The sequence below is a fragment of the Mytilus trossulus genome, chromosome 1 (genome assembly GCF_036588685.1).
Source record: "Mytilus trossulus isolate FHL-02 chromosome 1, PNRI_Mtr1.1.1.hap1, whole genome shotgun sequence".
Lineage (NCBI taxonomy): Eukaryota > Metazoa > Mollusca > Bivalvia > Mytilida > Mytilidae > Mytilus > Mytilus trossulus.
Window position 1 is genome coordinate 99,176,332 of NC_086373.1, and position 12,687 is coordinate 99,189,018.

Below are 12,687 nucleotides of genomic sequence, written 5' to 3' on the forward strand. Positions count from 1 at the left end.
ATATTCAGTAGTAGTTGTTTGTTGATGTGGTTCATAAAGGCATGAGGACCTTGCAAGGTACGCACATACTAAATATTGTTATACTGGTAGTTATCCCTATTAATCATAATAAGAAAAAAATTAACATTAGAAATTATTTTTTTGCCCCACTTACGATAGTCAAGGTAGTTTCTGATGAAGTTGAAGTCCAATCGACTTCAAACTTAGTACACATGTTCCCTATGATATGATCTTTCTAATTTTAATGCCAAATTTGAGTTTTTATCCCAATGTCACGGTCCACTGAACATAGAAAATGATAGTGCGAGTGGGGCATACATGTACTGAGGACATATTCTTGTTTTTCTAGTGTCACTGGACCATGAAAATGACAATGGACATATAACATGACAGGCAGAAACTTTGTAACATAAGGCATCTACCCGGTATATACAAAGAATGAAGCATCCAGGTCTTCCACCTTCTAAAATATAGAGTTTTTAAGAAGTGAACTAATGCCACCAATGCAGCCGGAACACTATTTCTATGTCAAGCTTTCCGCGACAGAAGTTACAGGCTTGAAAAAAATCAAACACTGGCATTTTGATAAACAAGAAAACAATCTACTATCATTTTGAAGCATTTATCTGCTGAAAATATTGCACCTTTTTATCTCACGATGGAAAAAATTAAAATTACATATTTTATAACAAAGAGGAATGTTCAATAAATAAATAAATAAGTACATAACAAATATCTATACATAATGGAATGGGTTATACAAACATGAAAACATGTAGTAACACATCAACATATAATTGTTCCTCATAAGCCTGGAATCCACATCACAACAAGATTACACAAGATCACATAACCTTGACATTTATGACAACCTTCTCAAACTTCTAATCATACTTTGTGTTGATTTTATAAAAAGATTGAAAAAGACAGATCAAAATTCAAATAATTAGAGATAACGAAAAATTTAAAATATTAACAAACAAGCATTTAGACCATTCCAAATTAATGAAAGTCCTGTATATTTACTTGTGATTCTTTCAGCAAATGAAATTTTCATTAAAAATATTATTTTGATGCTTCTTACTAATAAAGCACCTAAAGATTTTTAGCTGTTTCAATGTGAAAAATAAACAAATCACTTTTTGAAAACTCTATAATACATATAACTCATCATTAAAGTTGTGTGACCTATAAGTTAGAACTGCCTCTTTCCAATTTCCTTAAACAAATATATTGCACATTTAAACTCCATATATTGCACATTTAAAAACCATAAATGGCTACATGTTATAACTAAATAATAATAAGATTAAAATAAAATGTAGGATAAAATAGTTTTCAAACTGAGACCAGTCTGAACTGATTTATCATAAAGCTATTTTCTTAATTAAATCTAAAGGAAACCAGTCCATATCTGGTTAACTGACCATCAACTTAAATGCAAGCATGTTTTTTTTGGCTCAAAATTGCAGGCATTACAAAACATGACCCTGTCCCTCCTGTTAAGGAGATATTTTTGCTGTTCCAAATAAAGCATAAAGTTACTATGTAGGATATTAAAAAAAAAACTAGAAAAACTGTTTTCTTAAAAAGTTAAAACAAATGTTAGATGATAATTGTAATACAGTCTACTTAGAAACTCACAAGTTCTATATAAAACATTAGTGTAAAAAGCACCTTTTGTTTTTTCCTCATATACACTGAAGGTTTTAGTATTTACAATGGAATGATTCATAATAAATATATAAATATATAAAACATAACAAATTACTGTATCTAACATATATATCTAAAAACACTTTTTGTGGCAATTTTTTTACTTTTATCAGGGACGTATATAGATCTAATATAAGTCCTTGCTTTTATTGAAGAGTACCGTAATAATAAAAGAGTTACTAAACAGAGATGTTGTGTTTACATCACAGCAACCAAGTCATTTAATTAGATAAATGACATCCAGGTCAAGATTAGGATATCAATTACTAATGTTCATTATATGTCAACTACAAAGTGCATCAAGTCTTGACTATTTGGAAATGAATTCAACATAAGCTGTCTAATTTTTGACCTCAATAAAAATTGCTTTATGCATAAAAAAACGACCATCGTTGGCAAATTAAGAGACAAACTTTTATAATGGTGAAATACATTATTTTGGCTCTTCATTTAGTTATGGTTATTACATATTAGCTAAAGATAAGAGTGATTTCTATGGAAACAAACGTGTTTAAGTTGACAAAAATATACTACTGTGCTAACTCTCATCATGAAACAGCTGCAAGTCTAATGCATGTATTTTATACTTTAGCTAAACATTTCCTTTTTGGCACAAGCTTTTGTGAATAAGTATTGAGCAAACATTATACGGATAATATGTTTTTTTATTGAGCAATAGGGTTGAACACTAAACCAAGCACATCATTGTAGAAAATTGGACAGCAATTGTACAGAATATACAACTTTTAAACATTAATTTTCTTATTTTGTATCTGGATCTCCAAGATCAACATTTTAAAGTAATTTTTTCAGTAACTTATGACTATGTATAGGTTTTTTATATTGTCAAAAGATGAATTTCCTTCAAAGATTTCTGGCTTTACGTCTTACAAACTTTCCACAGAATTCAGATATTTTACAAGTTATTCATGGGAAATTAGAACTCCATAAGATAGCATTCACCATTTTCTCAACCTGCCTTTTGCACCTGAATAGTTTCATCATAAATAAAGCTTTAAATTACAACATTAACGTTTATAATGTAAACAAAGTCATGATATGTATACTAAGAAATCTTCGATTTTCAATTTTGATTTTTTTGCAGCAGAAAATGAGGACTTCTATCATAATTAAACACTTTGGTCTTTTATGCATGCTTAAGACACATTAGGATACTTTGGCCTTTAAAAATGAGATATAAAGCATTCATATATAAACAATGTGTTTATGCCACTTGAATTTCTGACACGCCTAGGTTAATGCCACTTCCAGCCACCATGCCACCATTTCTATTAAAACATAATGATTGGATCTGATTTATACATTCTTCTAAATTCTCCTCATTGATTAATGTTGTATTTAAATGGGGCATGTTAATTTGGGACAACACAGATAAAATTTGTCTCTTCAAGGTTGCTAAATAGTCAGTGAGTATTGTTGATTGATCCTGAATAGCATTGTTTTCCTTCTCCTCTTGTAAGACTTGGTTCTCTAAGGTTATGACCTCTGACCTCATTTTACCTAATTCTTGATCTAATTCTAAATTATATTCTTTGATTTTTGATATGTCAATTTCCAGCTGTTGAAGCTCTTCGTCATTATGTAAATCTGAAAAAAAACCAACAACATAAATATTGAAAATAACGCAATTAAATGCTTTAAATTCAAAAGAGTTTTAAAATCTCATGTAAAAGAATAGTGCACAGCTGAAATATCTAGCCTTCTTTACTAACCATTCATTCTATGTCAAAGTCTAATAGGTAAAGAAAGGTTTTATTACAAGTATCGCATAAACTTTACATTTTAAAAGAATCATGACTATGACATCAAGGTCAGATAAATCCTGTTAGACAGGCATATAAACTTTAAAATATTCCCAATATAATTGTCACTGAAAAATGAAAATGAGTCACAAACAATGGATCCATGAGACTGAAACTTTTTGTCAAAACGTATCTGCATGAAAGGGCATGAATCATCCAGGTCATCAACGTCCCAAAATATAAACTTTATACAAAAAGGTAAAGTTGTTACTGTTACTAATCCCTAGGTATTGTATACTGTGACTTTAGTCTCAAATAGACAAACATGCTAGCCCTAACCTATATTGTTTATATCACATCATTAACTTTATGAATTTGTTTCTTCAAATTTAGATTTTTTTGGGGTCAAAATGAAGTTTTAGTAAAAAAATGTGTACCTTCACCATTCTGAAGTTTGGAATGAATAATACTCAATTCAGCAGGACTGAGTTTAGCTTTCTTCATAGCTTGTGTAGCTCTGGGACATCCAGACAGACTGCGATGTGATAAGAAACTTCCATTAGCATGACCAGAACCATCACAACCAGGGGTAGGACAGCTGGAAAATAAAACACAATATATCACAATAATTTAATTCAAAATCCTTAAAGCACTTTTGTTAAGTGTATATCATTTCCTAAATTGCGTGACAAATGAGCAGGTTAGAATGTCATACTTTAAAATATGGTATGGGTTGTTGTTCATTTATGTTAATATTTAACCTGTTTCATTTCTTAATCCTATGTTTTCAAGCACATATAAAATTTTAATATAACTAATTATTGGGTGAATAGGAAAGAGCTATTTTTGCATTTTGGTTGTACTGTACAAACAAAATGCAAATATTGCTCTTTACTATATGATTGTGTAGTCTTACACAAAGTTACAGCAAGAGAAAACTTTTGAAATAGATAAAGTCAAATCTGTTTAAAATGTATTAAAATTAATTGAACTTACACAATGCCATCCATTTTTAATGACTTGGCAAGATCTGAATCCTGACAATCTAAACTGGCCAGTAGCTGTCGTTGTAATTTGTGTTTATTGGCAAGAGGACACCCAGAGGCACTGAAATTAAATATAATTCTTAATGGTGGGAACCACAGAAATCCTAAAAGGTTATATGTTTATATTTGTGGAAAGATGAAAATGTGATTTACTTTTGAAATTAAGGAAAACATTGACATCATTTTATTTCAAAATTTAAAAAAAATTTAACTCGTGTAAATACTGTGTCTTCGTTGATATATAAAACAATTTTCTGTGGAACTATTAAAGAAGATAAATTAAAAGTTTGAAGGCAATATTTATCATTTTTTTCCAAATATTATTCTCAAAATCTTAACATTTAGTCTTATTTTGTTAACTTTTGTAATTGTATAATATTTGAAATATGTTTTAAATTGTATCTGCACTATCTGGTAAAGGTATTAGAAATTTTAATAATAGTTTTTAGGTAAAAAATATCTACATTTAATTTTGTTTTAAAAATTCACTATTTTTAAGCTGTACTATAAGCGACTGTCATATCAAAGTGACAGCATTCATTTGACCTCCATAATTTTGATTGATTTATAGTGTTGAGGTATGTATCAGTTCATTTCTTAATCATATATAAAAATTTTAGGCTCAAACTGTACAACATAAGACATGAATGCCAATACTGAACACTTTGATTCAGATTTTAATAGAGAACTCTGTATTACAAACAACATGTAAAGTGGAATAAAATATGGAATATAAACTCAATTGTTTATACTTGCCAACCATTCAATGAAATAACATGACTTTTGTTCTAAGGGAAACATGCCCAATTTGGTATGTCACTTTCAAATTTCAGAAAGAAAAGAAAAGTCTATCTCTCCAACATACCCTTACCCAAACAGTCTGTTTTATATTGATGTCTATCAGCAAAAGAAATAATAGAATCAGTTGGCAAATATATTACAAACACATAAATTTAATAAAGATTATATATGTACTGGCAAAAAAAATCTGGTGCTTCAAAAATAGTTTAAAAAGTACAATTTTTCCCTTGTTTAAGCTTATGGCAAAATAGAAAATATATCAACTGTATATCCTCATTTAAAGATTATAAAAAATATGAAGATTTGGTATACTTGACAATGAAACAACTTTCTCACAGTTACCTATGAGGATGAACATAAATAACTGTAAGTCATTAAAGGTAATTTCCTTCAAAAATGAACAAAACCCATACCCTACAGTAAGCTATAAAAGGCCCAAGCTTTCCAAAATGTTTTGTAAAATATGAACATTTATACATTGACGGATGTAACTCCCCATTAGAACAAAGGGACATACATCTTGATGGAATCTTTTTAAGACAATATAAATATTTAAATTCAATGCAAAACACAACATTTAAAAGTAAAAACAAGGACAACATAGTATTGTGTATCAAGGAACATTGATGTACCTTCGATGTGACAAATATTTTCCTGTCACATGACCTGAGCCATCACATCCTGGTATCGGACAGCTGCAAGAAATTTTATAGAATTTGTTTATTTAACAATAACATACCAGACAAGGAATTTTCAACAGCCTCCTGCAAATAAATATTGTTACAATTCTGCTTTTGTACGTTTAATTATCGTCCTTCCCAACGTCTATATCACCCTGCTCTGCGGGGCGAGGCAGTGAGTTCCTCCGTAATTCTTGTATCATGGCTTTGAGACGAGAGCATGCATTATCAGCTACTTCACAATATGGGAGCAGACGTGATTAAGCATGCTTTCGTCAGGCTGAAACTGTCTTAGAGAGAGGGAAAAGATCAGTAATAGAACGATAAACATATAATCAGGTATTCTTCATAAAGATATAAAATATCAATGTGTAGATACCCAATAATCTATACTTTTTAGTCTTTTCTAACATTGATAACTATTTCAATAACTAAGAAAGAAAGAATCAACTACTGAAATGCCATTGTTCTGTACATCTTCAAAAGTAATTACGTCCTCTGTTTTCTTGGTTGGTTATTAGACTTACCGTAAAGGTTCTTCCTCTTTCCTTTCACCATCTTTTCCCATCATCCTTTTAAGCTTCGCTGCTCTAGGACATCCAGACAAACTACGATGTGATGCATAATTGCCAGTCACATGACCAGAACCATCACAACCAGGTGTTGGACATCTGAAAATACCAGTATTTAGATACTTGTACAATAAACTGCTAATAGTGTCTCTGCAAAACTTAGTAAATTGTGCCTTTGATATCAAAAGACTAAAATATTCACGAGTTTGGAAAAGGCCACCACTAAGCTTTAATCCTTAAGGAACCTTGACACCCCAACAGTGAGAGGGAAACTTATGTTTGATAATTAATAAAAAGTTTATTACAAGAAGCAGCTTATTTTTTTTACTGCCCTAGTTTATTATGATCACCTCAGATTTTAACTATGTAGTTATTGAATACTAAAAACACATATATATATATATATATATATATAAGAACGATAAAAAAATGTACAATTGTTGCGTCAGACACTTCAAATCTAGGTACAGTAGCTTACAGTATGATTATATTTTGATAATTGATACAGATTGCTATAATTCAATTACAGTTGTATGTAACAAATACATTATTTGATAGGATTACAATTGTACTTACTTTAAATCCACTTGATTTGAAGTTGCAATGTTTCTGTCAGCCAATGGACATCCAGATACACTACGATGGGAGGTGTAGTTACCAGTCACATGACCAGACCCATCACAATTAGGTGTTGGACATTGTGAATTATCTCCCTTTCCTGAGAAGCCGTCATAAAATGGATCTCCTCTGGAATCTGTACTGAATTCACTAGGACTCCTACACCTGACAATCAAAATAACTTATAATCCTAGAACATTCTTATAAAACTAACTTTTAATCCTAGAACATTCTTATAAAACTAACTTTTAATCCTAGAACATTCTTTATATAAAACTAATAGTTTGTCATACTGTTTTAAATCAATATTTTGTTTTGTTTTGTTTCTGCATCATATATATTTACAATGTTATTTTTAAAACATTGTGCTGTTTTTGCAAATATACCTTTCATTATGTAAGAGCAGGGTTTTTCTTCTTGACAATCAGACAAACTTGTATTCAAGATTCTGGTGTGTGACCAAGTTTTCTGATCTATTATTTCAATGTGATATAACCTGATATCAATGCATATCTTAAAACTGCCATCTGAACAGTTATCTTAAGTTTGACCATTAAAAAATTCAACATTTCTGCTCAAAAATGTATACTACTGGTACACAATTTTAAAAGTCCTGTCAGGCACGGATCCAGCCATTTTAAAAAGGGGGGGTGGGGGGTTCCACCTTTATGCTCCCATTCAAATGCAAATTTTCGGCCAAAAAAAGAGGGGATTCCAACCCCCGGAACCCCCCCCTGGATCCGCCACTGTCTGTAATTGCCTAAACTGTGTTTGTCAAACTACTTCAAATTGTGAATTGTTGAAGACCATAGTGTCTTACTTCTGTTTAATCAAATATTGTAACATTTAACCATATAATGGAAGGTTTCATATAAAATGTTCTTCGTTAACAGCTTGGTAAAAGTTTCTGACAAAGTGTAAATGAAGCCTTTCTATCAAATATTTCTATAACTGACACCAATTGTAGCATGCAGACAATAACTTTATATGTAAAATAAAACTTCAGTCATCCATACCATAATAGAAAATATTATAGATCATGTGATCACTAAAAATACAAGGATGTAGGTATAAAATTAATAATTTTTTTAATTTTTTTCTAGAATTCCCTTTTTCAATTTTATCTATTGAATTACTGAGAAACATACTTTAAATATCTTATATTAACTTTATTCTTATGGTATAGATATCCTCAAAAAGCAGTGCTAAATTTTCTTTGGTTTAACATCTTATCATTCATGAATCTATTTTTATTTGTACATTTTATTTTCCTTAAACAAGTTTTTTTTTATGTACATTCTTTTTACAGGAAATAGTAAATAAATCAATATTTCTACACTTTGTAAACTTACCAATTAAAAATGTAGCACTATAAATTAATCAATTTATAACAAATAATGAGTCAATAACATATGTATCTCACTTTTTTATTTAGAAAATAAAAACAAGAGTTCAACAAGGAATAAAATCTTTAACAATATGTCACAGCTTCATTATGTAACAAAGTACTAAATAAACTACATTGATTTAACAAAATATGGCAGTATAAAATATACCAAATGCATTTCCCAATGTTATAAAAAGTACAAAATGTCTCAAAAACTGACACATTTTTTTTCTATCTTATTTAAAAAAAAAAAAAGAAGTTTGCCTTAAATATATATTTCCCAATCTTCATGTTATGTTATTACAAGAGAGTTATATTCAAATTGATATTGTTTAGTTTCCTTTCAAAAGCAATAGTCTTCATAAGACTCATCAGTGAGGCTCATTTCCAAATATTTATAAAGTCAAACAAGAACTAAGTTGAAGAGCATTTAAAATCCAAAATTCCAAAAAGTTGTGCCAAACACATCTAAGGTAATCTATGCCTGGGATAAGAAAATTCTTAGTTGTGTTGTTTTGTTTTATATTGCATGTAAACCCTAAACTTCAATTGTCTTTCTAAATTGATCGATTTAAGATTCAGAACTAATTTGAAAACTTATGTTCAAAAAAAATAAATGTGAAGTATCTTCTAATCTCTGAATAGCCCATAGTTTTTTTCCCTCCTCTGGTATTTTAATACTTTTAAACTGTTAATCATTTTGAAATTGCTGTGAAATATTTTCAAAAAGATTCCTAATATTTCATAAATAATAAAATATAGGGGACAAAATTAAAAATAGAAACAGCTCAAATAACTATTAGTCATTACAGCATGATAGAAAAAAAAGAAAGAAAAACCTGAATGAAAGGGAGACAAAAAGTAAGCAGTTACAACATCAATAAATCTTTGACAAAATTACCTCTCTGTATTTAAGTCCCCGATAGATCTGTAAAGACAAATTTACACACATTAGAACAATAGAAAAAGTAATCCTTATACCTTCAAATATTATATTCACATGAAATTTGCTTGACTTCACTTTTAGTACCAGCTATTCTTTAAACAAAAAATCTTACGAGTAAAAGTTATACTGAAAGTTATGAATTTTTTTGTAACAAAATATCATTTAAATCATAAGATTTTTAGTGAAAAGAGTAGCAGATTCTGTTAAGTCTAGAAATTATGAGTATTTACAGATCATTTTCTCACGGACTTAAATGCAGGTTACATTATTCAGAACTGTCACAATCTGTAAACTGTATTACTCTCAATAGTTTCTATAAACAATACTTCTTCATACATCAATTTTTAAGTTGTAAGATCGTCAACTGTTAAAATTAAATGACCTATCAAAAGTCTTTTCAATTCATTCTAAATAATGTATAAAAATATAATTTCAAACTATTGTTTTTCTTTTAAAAGAAAAGACTAGCTTTTGTTAAATAATCTGAAAACATCAGATTAAAAAAAAAATGTAAGCGTTCTTTCCCAGAAAGTTTTCAAATTTTTAGAAAATGAAAGAGTAAACAAATTTTAATATGAATAAAATCCTGCTTATTCAAAAGTATATAACAACTGTATATCAATTCATAACATGTTTGTCAAAAATAAAAGAGTAAAATGCTTCTACAGCTGAATCAACAGTTTCTTTCTATAAAAGTTATTAACTTGAACTTGGCTGGCCAACATTTACTATGATCAAACAATATTTTGTTACTGTAGTCATAATTGTTTACTGATCAAAATATTGTAAAATTTATGAAAATGTGTTCTTAATTCTTTAAATTCAAAATTCCAAAATTCACTGAAATGAATACCCACATTGTATAAAATAATTATGCTATCAGGAAGTTTATGCTCATTAATAACTTTCGGAAAAAGAAAAAAAAGGGTCTTAACCAAGTTCAAGCCATTTCATCTTGCTGCATACATATTAAAGTTAAAACAATAATTTCATTGTGGTAAAATAATATAACCAGGTGGTAATTTATAAGTTTGTGAACCAGATTGTAAATAAATAGTTTTGGCTTTTGAAGCAATATTTTGTTGTGATGTTAGAACAGATCCATGAATTTGTGGCTGCATACTAGATTTGGCCATTATTGGATTAGGTATTGTTACCGTAGTTACAGACCTAGTATACTCAATGTTTGCTTGTTTTTGTTGACTGAGAATGTTACTGATGGTAGATGATGTTGATGATACTGGCTGACTGACTGGTAATGTAATGCTGCTCTCTGAACTGGACGACAGACTACGTGCAAGCTTTGGCTTAAAACTAGGTCGACGTAAGATGTTAGGTCGATCACTTAAGTCTTTTCTTGGTGGAGGTTTTTGTACTGGTGTTGTTGCACTGATTCCGTTTGGATCATTAAGATTTTTAGCCATTGCTGCTAAGTCCGGTCTGCTGTATTTTTCCAGCTCTTTGGCTAGATTACCACGAGGTGTCGATGTGGATACAACAGAGTCTGTTCCCTGTAGTTCTAATTGCTTGGTGAGTATCATTGGACGAAGAATTCTATCTGATTCTAGAATGCAAAAAATAATCTCACGTCCTTAATTTTCATAATAATGTTTTGTCAAACATTCAATAAGGTTTACATTTATTAATAATGATACAAGTTATTTGATTTGGTCTTTTTTTAAACTTACAGTGATATAAATATATTCTTCAATGCAATGATAAAAGATAATTATGCATTCAATTTCCATAATAGGAAAAAAATCATTAATTCTATATTTTATTGACTGATCAAATAATCACCTGGAAATCTAATTTACAAAGATTAATTATCTATTTTGGTGACAGTATATTTATTTTTACAAGAATCTGAATTTCAACTTTTGATCACAAGTTTGAACACTGACAACTTAACAAAAATACTCGTTCTAAATAGCATATCTCATTAAAATCAGATCACTGTTTAAATATAAAAAGTTATTATCTTAAAAACTATCGACAAGAGTACAAAAAAAAAACGGAGCAAACAAAAAGCAATGTACACACCACTAGCAGGCCCTGTAGACGGGACAGATTGAGACTTCTGGGCGGCAAGACGAATCAGTTCTTTTTCATTACAAGCGGCCAATACCGCTTTACTGGGGTCATCTTCTTTAGGGAGCAGGACTAAATGCAGACCTAACAAACCAAAAAATAAAAAATAATATAACTAAATGGCAACAACATAAATAACATGCAAGGCTGAATACAAATCCACAAACAAGTGGCCGTTGACTTCTAAGTATTTTTTTATATATCATAACAATTTTAACAAAGCATATCCTTTTCTGCCATTTTTTTCTGAATTGTAAGCAAGGCCACTTGTTTTTGACTTTTTAAGGCAACTATTGTTCTTGCTATTGCATAAAACTATGTGCAATAATGATGCAAAAACTATGTATAGCTATAAGCATCAAAAATGGTCAACTGAATGAATATAAAATGTATTAAACCACAATATATTTTTATTTCACAACACATAAACATACATTGTCTACTAAATTAAACATTGTGTATCCTTAGGTTGACAATGTTTAGATTTATATAACATTGTTTTGATAGAGCTGTTCAATGCTTAAATGATATTCATAATAAAAATATATTCCTACAATGTTAAGTACAACACTGAAATCTTACCCACAGGTGTTATAGGTCCTACTATAATTTTACACTTAAAACTCAGTATTGAAATTAACATTGAATCTTAAGAAATTATAAGTTAGCCTTCTTATATAAAACAAGTATTGTGATTAATTATTTAAAGAATAACCCCTTGATTTCTGTTTAAAGCTGTTAAATAAACTTTCTCAGTATAGAAATTGTCATTAAGAATGACGAACTTAAATGAGGTAAACAGAACATTTTCCTTGAAAATAATTAACCTGCATTATTCAAAATTTGTCACTTTTGGCTTCCTTTAAAACATACATAAACAGGGGAAATTTTCTTAATAAGTCTATGATCCTTGACAAGAACTTTACCTTAAGTGGCCCATATATCCATTCCATAGTGTTTTCATAGTTATTTTGGAAAAGGTTCAGTGTAGAAAATTTTCATTGAATTTGTTAAGTGCCCATGCATATCTAATGGGCCAAATATTATTTAAAGTAAAACAAACAAAA

The 12,687-nt window shown here is 29.5% G+C and overlaps 1 protein-coding gene across 5 annotated transcripts in view; it reads right to left on the reverse strand.

The window, feature by feature from the left end:
• Nucleotides 1-612: 612 nt before the first annotated feature.
• LOC134693212 (myelin transcription factor 1-like) overlaps nt 613-12,687 on the reverse strand; it is a 31,957-nt gene continuing 19,882 nt past the window's right edge. For 2 of the 5 annotated variants that reach the window (XM_063553951.1, XM_063553983.1), the window contains 9 exons: nt 11,573-11,704; nt 10,700-11,093; nt 9,485-9,511; nt 7,155-7,361; nt 6,534-6,677; nt 5,959-6,021; nt 4,476-4,586; nt 3,917-4,077; nt 613-3,324 (listed from right to left, as the gene is read on the reverse strand). In XM_063553951.1, coding sequence (XP_063410021.1) covers nt 2,942-3,324; nt 3,917-4,077; nt 4,476-4,586; nt 5,959-6,021; nt 6,534-6,677; nt 7,155-7,361; nt 9,485-9,511; nt 10,700-11,093; nt 11,573-11,704 — 1,622 coding nt within the window. In that variant the 3' untranslated portion in view covers nt 613-2,941. The remainder of the gene's footprint in view (nt 3,325-3,916; nt 4,078-4,475; nt 4,587-5,958; nt 6,022-6,533; nt 6,678-7,154; nt 7,362-9,484; nt 9,512-10,699; nt 11,094-11,572; nt 11,705-12,687) is intronic. The other 3 variants (XM_063553959.1, XM_063553966.1, XM_063553973.1) reach the window with 3 other exon arrangements.